At 36.2% G+C, this 15,162-nt stretch overlaps 1 protein-coding gene across 2 annotated transcripts; it reads left to right on the top strand.

The window, feature by feature from the left end:
• Window positions 1-983: 983 nt before the first annotated feature.
• Window positions 984-4,027, top strand: cks1b (CDC28 protein kinase regulatory subunit 1B). Of its 2 annotated transcripts, none has more exons than XM_051872142.1 (4): window positions 984-1,150; window positions 1,420-1,493; window positions 3,217-3,344; window positions 3,430-4,027. In XM_051872142.1, exons 2-4 carry the CDS (start codon window positions 1,435-1,437, stop codon window positions 3,480-3,482), a joined length of 240 nt encoding a protein of 79 aa, XP_051728102.1. In that variant the 5' UTR covers window positions 984-1,150; window positions 1,420-1,434; the 3' UTR covers window positions 3,483-4,027. The 2 variants fall into 2 exon arrangements, with proteins under 2 accessions (XP_051728102.1, XP_051728104.1); XM_051872144.1 differs by having other exon boundaries at window positions 1,006-1,049.
• The last annotated feature ends 11,135 nt before the right edge of the window (window positions 4,028-15,162 follow it).

Genomic DNA, 15,162 nt, shown 5'->3' with positions numbered 1-15,162 from the left:
GCTTGCATGAATAGGTCTGGTGAGAATTAGCTTTTTATATTAAACTCTAAGAAAAACAAAAACATTATGATTGCATATTATGCATGTATAGTCGTTTTGTATTTTTATCCTTCCAGGATCTCATATTTCACTGTCTTTAGGTTGATTTGGTTTAGGCCTTGGTTAGGATTACGATTTTTTTTGCATCCCCCAAAGGGCAGAAGCTTCATGTTTATCATAGTATCGTATAGTATTGTAAAGTATTATAGCCCATAATTGAATAGAAAACAGCCTAGTTTCTTTTCCTATATGCTTTAGAAATGTTGTTGCCATTTCATACATTATCCAAAAAAATATTCTTGCATTTGCAGACAACAGACATTTTATCAATAGATTAGCAACCAATATGAAAGACAAATACATTATACACGAACACTGTACATCACAGTCAAACTGATAATCATCATTATTGTGAATTTGTTTGACTCCTGCGTGGATAGCAAGATACAAATGCATGGATACATAACAAATCTTAACATAATTCGTGAATCGCCAGGTTCCTTGTTTGAGAGGTGAAAAATATTTTTTTATCAATTATTCAAGTGCATTGAAATGGATAAATATACACAGCAAAAGCAATTACTTCACTCGAAAAGCAGCAATAAATTAGTGCTAAATTTATCTCGTCTGATATTTTCATAGACTAGGTTTTACTGCCATCTAGAGATCCCTGACGACATGCACAACGATAATTCGTAATAATTTATTTATTTTTTGTCGTTATAACAACAGTACAAATAAATAGCAATTATGTACACTACAAAAAATATATTTAAAAAATAGGTTATACGGAGAAAAAACAGATAAAGAGGCAAGCGTTTAATTTAGAATCAGGTCAGAATAGTAAAGTGACCGTAGAGACTTTTATTTGCGAAACGTAATCACTGACATAGCCCAACGTCTTAGTGACGTCCTTACACCTTGACCAATAAGAAATGACTTGTAAACATTCGAACGCTTATGGGTGGGCTTAGAAATCGCTGAGAGGGAAGTTTAAGCGCCAGTGAAACGTAAGCGGTGGTTGTTTTTGCTAATTGCGTTTGAAAAAAGCGAAAGGACTGTTTGCTGACGTAAACGCCACAATTGTTACATTTACAAGAAATAAGAAACAGTAAGTGGTATGAATATACTAATCCAGGATAAATGTTGGATTTGTGGTTGCGTTCATTAGCTATAGTGGTATGAGCAGCTAGCAGCACTGGAGGGAACAATCTGATTGATGCCTGTATTAATAAAATCTCTACATTTATTGAGAAATAAAACTGGTATCTACTTTTGTCCTAAAAATGTTTAAGGCTAAGACAAGTATTAGTTGATTATACATAAACTATGTAAATCAAGTTTATGACATGTCAGTTATTCCATTTGTTTATTATCCAGAAACAACAACACGCCATGTCCCACAAGCAGATTTATTACTCTGACAAATATGACGACGACAAATTCGAGTACAGGTAGGCAATATTTAGTTTACAATTATTGTTTTATGTTGTGGAGTCCCAGAGACAGCAGTGCTGCATATGTACAAATAATAGTAATAATAATGTTCAGCTGCTTAACCCTTTCATGCATGAATTATGATGACCGCAGTTAGGATTTTTTTTCCTATGCGTTTTTATTGCTCCTAGGGCATGAAAAACTTTTTTTTTTTTTTTTTTTTTTTTTCCACACATACACATTCATGTTTTTTTACACGTTTTACAAAGAGGTTTTCATATATTTTCATAATTTACCCTTATTAGCAGTATGCGTTTATGCTTAACTGAAGAGATGCTGTTTTAAACTTAATACAGTAATAGCACAGCAATACTGTGTTTAACAAACCAATGAGTAAAACTATATAAAATGTGAAAACTATAAAATGTATACAAAAGTATAATACAGCTTAAATTATTGCAAACACACTTGAGTTTGCGGACAGAGAAGAACTTCATTCAAGTTAAATGTCACTTGTCTTTGATATCAGAACAAGAGGATGTGATTCCATAAAATATCTCTGATTAATCAGAATTTCATCCCAATCAAAAATTTAACAATGATATGACTCCTTAGATGTTACAACATTTTTTATTAATTTTTTTTTAATCTGCAATAGTCTCATAGGATAGAAAGAACAGATTGATATTCTGGAGCAACTTGTTATTTGTGACTGGCTGTCTGCCATCTTGGTTTGGAGAAAAAAGAAATTCCACATATAAAGGCTTGCCACTTGGTGGCAGTGTATAGGACAATGCACAATGGTCCACTGTAGTGTTTGATGTGCAACTATGCTAAGAAAACCCACGTACACTTCCCGGCAAAAAAAAAAGTCGCTGTTTGGACTTTAATAGACAAATAGTATAGCTTTTATTTCTTAAACTACCATGTAGGAAGACACATCATGGCCATGTTCCAGGATGACAATGTCAAGTGAAAGAATGGTTCAGAGAGCATGAAGAATCATTTTCACACATGAACTGGCACCTCTAAGTCCAGACCTTAACCTCAGTGTAAGATAAGATAAATAACATCACAACATTTATTTCCATCAAGAGGTGCAACAATTTTTGGTCAAGATCTTGTATTGACAATGCATGAGGTGAGCACTGTAAAGTCTACTCCAGCACATCCCAAAAACTTACACTGAGGTTAAGGTCAGGACTGAGGTGCCAGTTCATGTGTGAAAATGATTCTTCATGCTCTCTGAACCATTCTTTCACCATTTTAACCCTGATGAATCTTGACATTGTCATCCTGGAATATGGCCATGATGTGTCTTCCTACATGGTAGTTTAAGAAATGAAAAGCTACACACTCCATCTGGTAGGGTTAAAAGAACCGTTGCCAAACATCTAACATGCTAGAAACATAATAATCACTAAAAATTATCCATTCATAGATTAAGTATTTGCCTATTAAAATCCAAACAGCGACTATTTTGTTTTTGGCCGGGCAGTGTATATGTAAGAAAATGGCTTTTGAATTAGCTGTCCACTGTAGTGACCTCTATGCATGAAAGGGCTAGCCATCTGTTGTATCACAAAATGAGATGAACCTAAGATAAATTAGTTTGCATTCAGTTTTGATTATTTAGAAAAGTATAATAAGATACCCCAGTGTATTTTCTGAGCTGTTAAAATGACGTCCTCTACAGAGATTTATAATGAGGATGAAGTATAATATGTTGTCTTCCATTAGGCATGTCATGCTTCCTAAGGATATTGCTAAAAGAGTTCCCAAGACTCATCTCATGTCAGAGACTGAATGGAGAAACCTGGGTGTTCAGCAGAGTCAAGGATGGGTGCATTACATGATCCATCAGCCCGGTATGTGTGTGTGTGTAGTAGATGTCAAGAACTTGCTCAAATATTCCTGTCGTCACTGAATGTTCATGACTTCTTTTCTTTATAGAACCACATATCTTGCTCTTCAGACGTCCTCTGCCCACCGTCCAATCCCAGTGACCCCAGAACTACCAGGAATTAAATTAATTCTAAAAAATTTGACAGTCTGGAGATGTCTGAGAGATGCTGGTTGCACCCCAGATCAGATGGTGTCAATATCATTCGTGCTGCTTTTGACTTCTGCATTCATTGTAGACTGTTCTCTGGGTCGGACTACCACTGTGCTTTATCTCTTCCTTAATTGAGAAATAGAACTGCACAATTTCCTACTGCTCTTGTATTTATTCCTTAACAAGCTTATGTTGTAATGATTCTGTATATGAGCTTCATTTGATGAATTTTTGTATTGGTGAATTGACTCTGAAAGGTCTTGGCAGCATTAGAAATTGTCTTACAAAGTACAACATACTGCTTTATTAAAAATACATACTTCATTTTCCCCCTTTAAAGTAATAACAATGCTGTTTGCACCAATATCTGTCAACATTGCTAGCAAGCAGCTGAACCTATTTTTGATTTACTCAAAAATGTTTTAAAAAGACTCTCAATAATATGTATAATACTGTACGTATGTAAAATAAAACTACATTGAACAAAATTATAAACGCAACGCTTTTGTTTTTGCCCCCATTTTTCATGAGCTGAACTCAAAGATCTAAGACTTTTTCTATGTACATAAAAGGCCTATTTCTCTCAATATTGTTCACAAATCTGTCTAAATCTGTGTTAGTGAGCACTTCTCCTTTGCTGAGATAATCCATCCACCTCACAGGTGTGGCATATCAAGATGCTGATTAGACAGCATGATTATTGCACAGGTGTGCCACAAATGTGCAGTTTTATCACACAGCACAATGCCACAGATATCGCGAGTTTTGAGGGAGCGTGCAATTGGCATGCTAACTGCAGGAATGTCCACCAGAGCTGTTGCCCGTGAATTGAATGTTCATTTCTCTACTATAAGCCGTCTCCAAAGGCATTTCAGAGAATTTGGCAGTACATCCAACCGGCCTCACAACCGCAGACCACGTGTAACCACACCAGCCCAGGACCTCCACATCTAGCATCTTCACCTCCAAGATCGTCTGAGACCAGCCACCCAAACAGCTGCTGCAACAATCGGTTTGCATAACCAAAGAATTTCTGCACAAACTATCAGAAACCATCTCAGGGAAGCTCATCTGCATGCTTGTCCTCATCGGGGTCTCAACCTGACTGCAGTTCGTCGTCGTAACCGACTTGAGTGGGCAGATGCTCACATTCAATGGCGTCTGGCACTTTGGAGAGGTGTTCTCTTCACGGATGAATCCCAGTTTTCACTGTACAGGGCAGATGGCAGACAGCATGTATGGCGTCGTGTGGGTGAACGGTTTGCTGATGTCGACATTGTGGATCGAGTGGCTCATGGTGGCGGTGGGGTTATGGTATGGGCAGGTGTATGTTATGGACAACGAACACAGGTGCATTTTATTGATGGCATTTTGAACGCACAGAGATACCGTGACAAGATCCTGAGGCCCATTGTTGTGCCATTCATCCACGACCATCACCTCATGTTGCAGCATGATAATGCACAGCACCATGTTGCAAGAATCTGTACACAATTTCTGGAAGCTGAAAACATCCCAGTTCTTGCATGGCCAGCACACTCACCGGAAATGTCACCCATTGAGCATGTTTGGGATGCTCTGGATCGGTGTATATGACAGCGTGTTCCAGTTCCTGCCAATATCCAGCAACTTCGCACAGCCATTATCGGCACACCTGTGCAATAATCATGCTGTCTAATCAGCATCTTCGTATGCCACACCTATGAGGTGAATGGATTATCTCGGCAAAGGAGAAGTGCTCACTAACACAGATTTAGACAGATTTGTGAACAATATTTGAGAGAAATAGGCCTTTTTTTGTACATAGAAAAAGTGTTAGATCTTTGAGTTCAGCTCATGAAAAATGGGGGCAAAAACAATAGTGCTGTGTTTATAATTTTGTTCAGTGTAGATAAGAAAACTAAGGGAAAATAAACAATAGCAAGGATACTCAGGAACAAAAGGCGGCAACACGACTAGACCTAACTATCAGCTCGAATTTTACAAGCTGTTTAGTCATAATTTAGCACTATTCTTGTTAAAGGTTTACAAGGAAAGTATAGAAAAAACATTACTTTAAGCCACATTATGCCAAGGATTAATAACTCTTATCCCAAAATTAAAGAAAGTTCCCTTTTGATAGACAATTGGTGTCCAATCACACTGTTAAATAATTATTATAAAATAATATCTTCAGTCCTAGCATAAAAGATTAAAACATATTTTGAACTCCATCATTGACAAAATATTTATTGAGATAGTTGAGACATTCTGTGGTTCAGTTATCTGATTCATTCTGGCTGGTATAAAACAATATTGGCTGAATTACCTAGCCAAACCTGCTTTGTAATGTTTGTCCTCAACTTGTTTTTTCACGACTTGGTGGCATTCATTTTCTCTTAATGTGTAATTATGATATATGCAAACTCTCTACTTTCCAACTTGCATCGACATGTTCTCTTAGCATGGGCTCTAATTAATAAACATAACTTTTCACCACAGAGATGTTTTATTTGGAACAGTAAGTAACTTGTTCAGGTACTCAGAGTTTCTCTCCAAATACCAAATACCAATAACCCCAAAAGAATTTGCAACAGTTAATTGCTGGTAGCTATTCCCTCTTGTTTATGTATTGTTTTACAGCAAACATTCTTTCTCACAAACACGAAGAAGTTTCCTTTAAACTCATAAACAGGTTTTACCTGTTGTCTGAATTCTAATGAAACAGTGGTACACTTATTTTGCTCCTGTCACTACACTCAGCAGCTTTGGAATAAGTGTTTTTGTAAGTGTAATAAGAGAAACATTATATTTGGATATTTTGCTGCAGTTTCCTCGCTGCCAAGGCTTTACATTCACCATCTTCTACCACGATTCTGGCCCGGTTCTACAGGAGTGCTCAAACGCAAGCAAGAGCACCCTCAGTTGTTACTGTAATAATATATTGGCGGAACAGATTTGGCAAACGCTCCAGTGCATATTCATGTTTGCGCTCTGGAGAATGTCAAATATATCTATTTACAATGTGTGGTAACGCTTTAGATTACAGCCCGGAAACTTCCGGTAACTTCCGGTAATTATAGTGTACCTATAAAGGAAGTATGTGTAAGTATAGGGGAACAATATGTAAAGTCTGGGGAATAAAGGGGTAACAACCAGGAAAATAACAAATTATTTATACTGCAAGTATTTTAGAACTAAGGGGTACTTATACTAGGGGAAATATACTCTTGTTCCATAGTTACAGGGTAAGTATGACATCTGCAGATTGTAAATAAAAGTGGTGCTTGTTACCCTCTTGTTTCATGCAGTTACAGGGTTCAGGTACTCAGAGTTTCTCTCCAAATACCAATAACCCCAAATCTGATATTACTTGGAAACCTTTAGTTGAAAAACAACTTATTTCAAAACAGATTTACAACACTTCTTATTCATTTCTCTTGCTTGGCTTCCTCCTACTACTCAAAACAAAACACACAGAATAACAGATAATAATAATGAGAAACAAACAAGACAGAAAAAGAGATGGCAGTTCTCGCACGAGTTTCACATGAAACTCCAGCGAGAACGCCATGAAAGCTTGAAGCTTTACGTTGCTCATTACAATGTGCTTCGTCAAACATGAAGTCGACTCTCATGCACACGCTGGTGAAAGTTGGTTGGAAGCGAAAAGATGAGTAAACCATGAGAACATTTCTTGGTGTACTGTATTTTCTTTTAATACATAATACAGAATAGTAATAGACATGGGATTCCTGTATAGCAATAGACATGGGATTCCTGATTCAATGTATAGAAAAATAATGTAGGAACTAGATTTCCTTTAAAATGCACATATAAATACGCTACTTAGGCTTCTGGAGTCGTTTTTTGTGAGAAAATTTTACTTCCGCATCTGAAAAATGCCAAATCGGAAGTGACGTAACGGGAGGGAGTGCGGTCAATATAAATAATAGGAAAACAATGGATTGCAATGACAGTTCGGACGCTGAGGAAATTGTAAATGTTTATTCATACTCGTATAACAGACCACAGCCATACTATTAGCCTGCTATGCGGCCAAGAGAGCAGGGACAGGCCAGGATTAGACAGAGCAACGGTCAGAGGAGACAAATTGAGCCGTGGTGTGAGGAGAACCAGTGGAGAACACGGCAGAGACCGTTGTTAGCTTATAGATACACGTTAGCTAACGATATGCAACACTGTGCTCAGATCACAATACTGTACAGATTATTATCATGTATCAGGCAACCGCAAAGGTAGTAGGCTATTGGTCATCTAGGAGTAACGTTATTGATTACTAATAACATAAACTTTGATCAGGCGTAGCCTATCTCACACTCGTTAATACCGTCCACACTAACGTTACGTGATATAGCGGTTTCTCATTACGACTGATTTGGTAGTTAGCAAATGTAAAAAAAACAAACAACAACAACAAAAACACAAGACTTAGGGTGCACAATTCACGTGTTCATCGAGCTGCATCTCTGCATCTCCGGCGGAGATGGATCATGTCTCCCGCCGGCGGACGAACATAAGTAGTGTTACTGTATGTGTTTCATGTTATCCTTTATTCATTAATTCTGTGTTATGAGTTTATTCCTTGCCCATTCACTGATAGTGTGAGGATGTATATGATTATGTAGTTGTGTGAACTTGTGAATGTACATACATGGCATGAATAAAACTGAAATTTTTCTTGTTAGTAAACCTCTGGACTCGATGTCCTGACAGGCTGGAGTTTGTGCAACCTCCACAAACACAATAATTTACCATGACAATGATAAATAGAATACAAAAACTACAGAAAACACTCACGACCGCAGTTACTGAATACCAACCTACTCTGCACTGAGTCAACACAGAGCTCGACGAACGACTCCCTCTCGTGACGTAAAATGACGCGACGATGAAAAAAAGCGTTTTTTACAGAGATCGTCACTTTATCTACTAAATTCGTGCCCTTATGTCCTGCAAAACATTTTAAAATCCTGCAGTACCCTTTTATATGGTATTTTCGTACAAGGTTATATATTCATCTCGAAAAAATGTTTTAACCTGCAATATGCACTTTAATGTTCTGTTTCTGTTATCTGAGTTTTGTGAGGTTACCATTGTGCTGAAGAGTAGAGCCTGTGCTTCAGTCAGTGATGATCCAGAAACACTGATGTTGCGCTGCAAGTTGCTTTATTTAAAGGCCGCAGTAACTGTGTAGTTGCTGATGTAGTGATACAGTATGCATGTGCTGTTGTCAGCTAATGATTTACTCCAAGAGATTTACATTTTAAAGAAAAGGTTTCATAATAATAATCCAGAATATACCTGTAAAGACCTTTTTTTTTTTTTTTTGTAAGACATTTAAGAAAAAATAGTTTTTGTTTGAACAGCCACTTTTGTTAGTCAATTTAGCTCTAATTTTCAATTTTTTTGATAAGGGCAGCAGGGACGTTCTGAGAACATTTCCAAATAAAATATGTTTCCCTAAACGTCCTGAATGTTCTGTGAAGGTCCGTCAAATAATGTCCCCCAAACCTTAAAAGAACTGCACATCGTGACCGTCTGTGAACGTACAGGGAACGTTACTAGGCAACGCCCTTAACACCTCTGGGGACGTAAAATTTCTAGCGGGGTAAGAGCTCTACGAGGACGTACATGCTTTTTACAAGTTAAAATTTTACACGTAGCCTAATTGTGGTAATTACGACATGGCAGGTGTTTTTTTTTTCATGGTTGGAGATAAACTCCGCAGGACAGCGTGACTCCAGGACTGATGTTGCCTCTCCCTGCTATAAATATATTAGTGACTTTGCCCTCATCATTTACAAATTAACAGGACACACCTGGACACTGTTAGGGTTGGGTCAAGAAATAAGGACAAATGCTGTGTTCAAGCCACCTTGTATTTACCGGAATCGTGAGATGACAACAGGTGACGTTGTATTCGGAGCTGTTCACAACCTCTGGTTGGGAATTATGCGTTTCTATGTTACCACTATCAACTCCTAAATGAATGTACAGCGGTCAGGTGATACACCGGCTACGTGGTACGCCTGGGAGCTTTCAGAAAGCTCCCAGCTTACAAACTGTAATTACGAGCTCTACGAGGAAGTGATACTTTTTACAAGCTAAAATCTCGTAATTACAGGAATTACGAGGTGGCGTAAACGCACCTAAAGTATTTCTAAAGTAAAGGACAAACTATGAACATGAGACAATCATGCTGCTCTATCAAAGACGGCCGTAGCCCGTGGTTGTCAAGCTCCAGAAATTTTTTTTTTACTTAAGTAAAATTTTAAAATTTTTTACTTGTAATTTAAATTAATGCAAAAGAATTCTTAAAAAGAATTGCTTGAGGCAAAAGTTCAAAACCAAACATTCTCTGGGTAAAAAAAAAAAAAAAAACACAATTATCTCTGCTTTTTCTAGTTAGCCTATATTTAGTTCAGCTCAAAAAAATACTTTTTTTTTTTTTTTTTTACAATATTTATAATTTCTTTTTACAATGTTGGATAAACATTAAGTGCATCAAATCATTAAAGTACCATCCAAAGGTATCTAAATAGTCTTTAAATAAATATTAATATACAATTGTTAAATATTATCACAGTTTGTCGTGATTGTCATTTATGTAACCTCGCCTAAGAGCAAACACAGAGATATAAAAGGTAACATGCAAAGGAGAAATGTAAACAATATGCAAACTCTTGTGTCCCCTTATTAACATTTCCATATGTGAGTCAATAACAAAACTACTGCTGCTGGCGTTCATCAAACAGAGCCAAGAGATTTGGTAAATGAACCATTGTACAGAAAACTAGCAATCAAGTTTTATTTAAACATTTATCATTTCTACACACTAAATGAAAAACCAAACAAAAATGGACAACTGCCAGTGACTCTTATGCATCAAACCCCCACCCAGATATTGTAATATTAAGGCTTCTATAAATGTAAATCAGTTCACTATATATTGACCTAATGATAAAAACTCTTAATCTTTGTCCTGAAGACATTGTTTCAGAATCATATTATTTCTCATGACATTCTCAGTTACCTCAGAAATGTAACAACAGTTCATTGAATAATAACAGGCCTGAAGCCTTTACATGCAATAATGATGTTTATATGCATGCAACCATTCAACAAGTTTGATCATCTCCATTTCACCTACAGGGCAAACAGCAAGAAAAACAAAGGGCACTGTTTGCTTTCACTTCATGTGTTTTCAAACCTGTTCCTATTATTTTCAGAAGACAAAAGTTCAGGATTTAATAATTAACAGTGAAGCTGAGGAAAATAGGTATTTAGACTTATTTAGAAAATAAGTCTAAAGTGCAAAAGCTTTATAAGCTTTATTATTAAAGAATATTAAGAAATAAAATGAAACACAAACACAATCAACAGTGTGTACTACTGATTTTACAATTATTCTGTGCAATATAAATTCAAATAAAATGTAAAAAGGGGACAATTTATGTTTCCGTTAGCTTAACGCACCAATAAGTCCACACCCGTAACATATAGCTGTTATATACAGAGAGCGTGCACAACAAAGGAGTATCTGTCATGTATTCCCTGTTTGCGGACACTTTAGTTATTTCCCGTCTTATGTCATGCTTTGTAGTTTTTCGTAGTTCATGTTGATTAGGTTCCCCAGGTGTTTCCATTTACCACACCCCCTTGTTATCCTGTTAAGCTATCCCTGTGTATATATAGTGCTTGTGTTTCGCTCTGTTAGTCGTGTAGGTGTTATTTACATTTTAAAGAAAAGGTTTCATAATAATAATCCAGAATATACCTGTAAAGACCTTTTTTTTTTTTTTTTTGTAAGACATTTAAGTAAAAATAGTTTTTGTTTGAACAGCCACTTTTGTTAGTCAATTTAACTCTAATTTTCAATTTTTTTGATAAGGGACGTTCTGAGAACATTTCCAAATAAAATATGTTTCCCTAAACGTCCTGAATGTTCTGTGAAGGTCCGTCAAATAATGTCCCCCAAACCTTAAAAGAACTCCACATCGTGACAGTCTGTGAACGTACAGGGAACGTTACTAGGCAACGCCCTTAACACCTCTGGGGACGTAAAATTTCTAGCGGGGTAAGAGCTCTACGAGGATGTACATGCTTTTTACAAGTTAAAATTTTACACGTAGCCTAATTGTGGTAATTACGACATGGCAGGTGTTTTTTTTTTCATGGTTGGAGATAAACTCCGCAGGACAGCGTGACTCCAGGACTGATGTTGCCTCTCCCTGCTATAAATATATTAGTGACTTTGCCCTCATCATTTACAAATTAACAGGACACACCTGGACACTGTTAGGGTTGGGTCAAGAAATAAGGACAAATGCTGTGTTCAAGCCACCTTGTATTTACCGGAATCGTGAGATGACAACAGGTGACGTTGTATTCGGAGCTGTTCACAACCTCTGGTTGGGAATTATGCGTTTCTATGTTACCACTATCAACTCCTAAATGAATGTACAGCGGTCAGGTGATACACCGGCTACGTGGTACGCCTGGGAGCTTTCAGAAAGCTCCCAGCTTACAAACTGTAATTACGAGCTCTACGAGGAAGTGATACTTTTTACAAGCTAAAATCTCGTAATTACAGGAATTACGAGGTGGCGTAAACGCACCTAAAGTATTTCTAAAGTAAAGGACAAACTATGAACATGAGACAATCATGCTGCTCTATCAAAGACGGCCGTAGCCCGTGGTTGTCAAGCTCCAGAAATTTTTTTTTTACTTAAGTAAAATTTTAAAATTTTTTACTTGTAATTTAAATTAATGCAAAAGAATTCTTAAAAAGAATTGCTTGAGGCAAAAGTTCAAAACCAAACATTCTCTGGGTAAAAAAAAAAAAAAAACACAATTATCTCTGCTTTTTCTAGTTAGCCTAGTTAGTTCAGCTCAAAAAAATACTTTTTTTTTTTTTTTTAACAATATTTATAATTTCTTTTTACAATGTTGGATAAACATTAAGTGCATCAAATCATTAAAGTACCATCCAAAGGCATCTAAACAGTCTTTAAATAAATATTAATATACAATTGTTAAATATTATCACAGTTTGTCGTGATTGTCATTTATGCAACCTCGCCTAAGAGCAAACACAGAGATATAAAAGGTAACATGCAAAGGAGAAATGTAAACAATATGCAAACTCTTGTGTCCCCTTATTAACATTTCCATATGTGAGTCAATAACAAAACTACTGCTGCTGATGTTCATCAAACAGAGCCGAGAGGTTTGGTAAATTAACCATTGTACAGATAACTAGCAATCAAGTTTTATTTAAACATTTATCATTTCTACACACTAAATGAAAAACCAAACAAAAATGGACAACTGCCAGTGACTCTTATGCATCAAACCCCCACCCAGATATAGTAATATTAAGGCTTCTATAAATGTAAATCAGTTCACTATATATTGACCTAATGATAAAAACTCTTAATCTTTGTCCTGAAGACATTGTTTCAGAATCATATTATTTCTCATGACATTCTCAGTTACCTCAGAAATGTAACAACAGTTCATTGAATAATAACAGGCCTGAAGCCTTTACATGCAATAATGATGTTTATATGCATGCAACCATTCAACAAGTTTGATCATCTCCATTTCACCTACAGGGCAAACAGCAAGAAAAACAAAGGCCACTGTTTGCTTTCACTTCATGTGTTTTCAAACCTGTTCCTATTATTTTCAGAAGACAAAAGTTCAGGATTTAATAATTAACAGTGAAGCTGAGGAAAATAGGTATTTAGACTTATTTAGAAAATAAGTCTAAAGTGCAAAAGCTTTATAAGCTTTATTATTAAAGAATATTAAGAAATAAAATGAAACACAAACACAATCAACAGTGTGTACTACTGATTTTACAATTATTCTGTGCAATATAAATTCAAATAAAATGTAAAAAGGGGACAATTTATGTTTCCGTTAGCTTAACACACCAATAAGTCCACACCCGTAACATATAGCTGTTATATACAGAGAGCGTTCACAACAAAGGAGTATCTGTCATGTATTCCCTGTTTGCGGACACTTTAGTTATTTCCCGTCTTATGTCATGCTTTGTAGTTTTTCGTAGTTCATGTTGATTAGGTTCCCCAGGTGTTTCCATTTACCACACCCCCTTGTTATCCTGTTAAGCTATCCCTGTGTATTTATAGTGCTTGTGTTTCGCTCTGTTAGTCGTGTAGGTGTTATGTGTGGTGGTCTTTCCGTGTCGTTGTTCCTAGTGTTCTCCATGTGTTTTATTAAACTATTCCTGCATTTAGATCCGCTTTCTTGCCTGCTCATTTACACCTTTGTGACAGTATCTAGCAAACAGACTCTTTAATAAATCAACAAGAGAAACATAGGAGGTTGAATAAAACTAAGCAAACACAACTTGGAACAGGAGAGGGATGAAAACAATCAGAGGCAGGTAAAACTGTCCATGGGGGAGTGGAGGGAGGGAGGAATCAGGAGCAGAAGGAGGCAGGCAGGTACTTAGGCCACAACCAACAAGATGTTCCATGGCAGAGTCGCAGGAAGGAGGAGCCATGGCGGGAGGAGAGACCAGGGAGCCAGTTGACAGGAACTAAACACAGAAATTAGATACTAAATTAGATTAGATACCGAAACAAATAAAAAAAAAACTTAAACCTGAGGCTGTTCCAGTTTCAGTGCAGCAAAGGCAAAACACAATCTCCTCTTGTCAGCCCAGCCCAGGGAATTTAGCAGGCCCTGGTTGGATGTCCTTAAGTCTAAAACGTATGCAGGTGCTAATCCATTGAGGGATTTAAAAACAATAAGCAACACTTTAATTCAAAGCCAGTGCAAAAAAATTAAAACCAGAGTAATGTACTCTTTTTTTTTTTCTTTTTTTCTCCAGATACCAGTTAGGAGCCTGACAGCTGCATATGTACATTTATACTGTTTGGCTTCCAAAGGAGCCAAAGAGTCTAAAATATTAGTGCAGACAGTGAACTGATCAAGATAAAATTGATATCAAAGATGGCCTTAACCTGTGGCTGTCAAGCTCCAGAAAAAAATATTATATTTTTTAAAAATTAATAAACAATCAATATGACAGATTCACTATATTCTTAGAATGACATTGATGTGTTTCGTGTTGTAATTTTATTTATTTTTACTTATAGGCCTAATTTAAACTAATGCGAAAAAAAGAAGAAGAAGAAAAAAAAAAAAAAAAAAAAAAAAAAAAATATATATATATATATATATATAAAGATGCTTGGGGCAAAAGTTCAAAGCTAAACATTTTCTGGGTAAACAATTCTCACCATTATTCTCACAATTATCTCTGCTTTTGCTTATATTTAGTTCAGCTCAAAATACATTTGTCTTTTGAAATTTCAATTTTAAACATTTTTTTTTAAATATAAAATTACTGCTGCTGATGTTCATCATCAGGTTTGGTGAATTAAAAAAAAACTATCAATCAGCAATCAATCTTTATTTAAACACATTTATCATTTCTACACACTAAATGAAAAACCAAACAAAAAAGCCAGTGACTCTTGCATCAAACTCTTAATCTTTGTGCTAAAGATATCATTGTTTCAGAATCATATTCTTTCTCATGACATTCTCAGTTACCTTAAAAATACAGTTCATTGAATGATAACAGA

This window comes from Ctenopharyngodon idella, chromosome 19, assembly GCF_019924925.1.
Source record: "Ctenopharyngodon idella isolate HZGC_01 chromosome 19, HZGC01, whole genome shotgun sequence".
Lineage (NCBI taxonomy): Eukaryota > Metazoa > Chordata > Actinopteri > Cypriniformes > Xenocyprididae > Ctenopharyngodon > Ctenopharyngodon idella.
The sequence above is the reverse complement of the archived record's forward strand: the minus strand, read 5'-3'. Positions and strand labels throughout refer to the sequence as shown.

Excerpts from the sequence above, each read along its gene's own strand:
- cks1b (XM_051872142.1), top strand. The coding sequence starts at position 1,435 with ATGTCCCACAAGCAGATTTATTACTCTGACAAATATGACGACGACAAA. Across the intron at positions 1,494-3,216 it reads GACGACAAATTCGAGTACAG|GCATGTCATGCTTCCTAAGG; the intron begins GTAGGCAATATT and ends GTCTTCCATTAG. Across the intron at positions 3,345-3,429 it reads TTACATGATCCATCAGCCCG|AACCACATATCTTGCTCTTC; the intron begins GTATGTGTGTGT and ends TTTTCTTTATAG.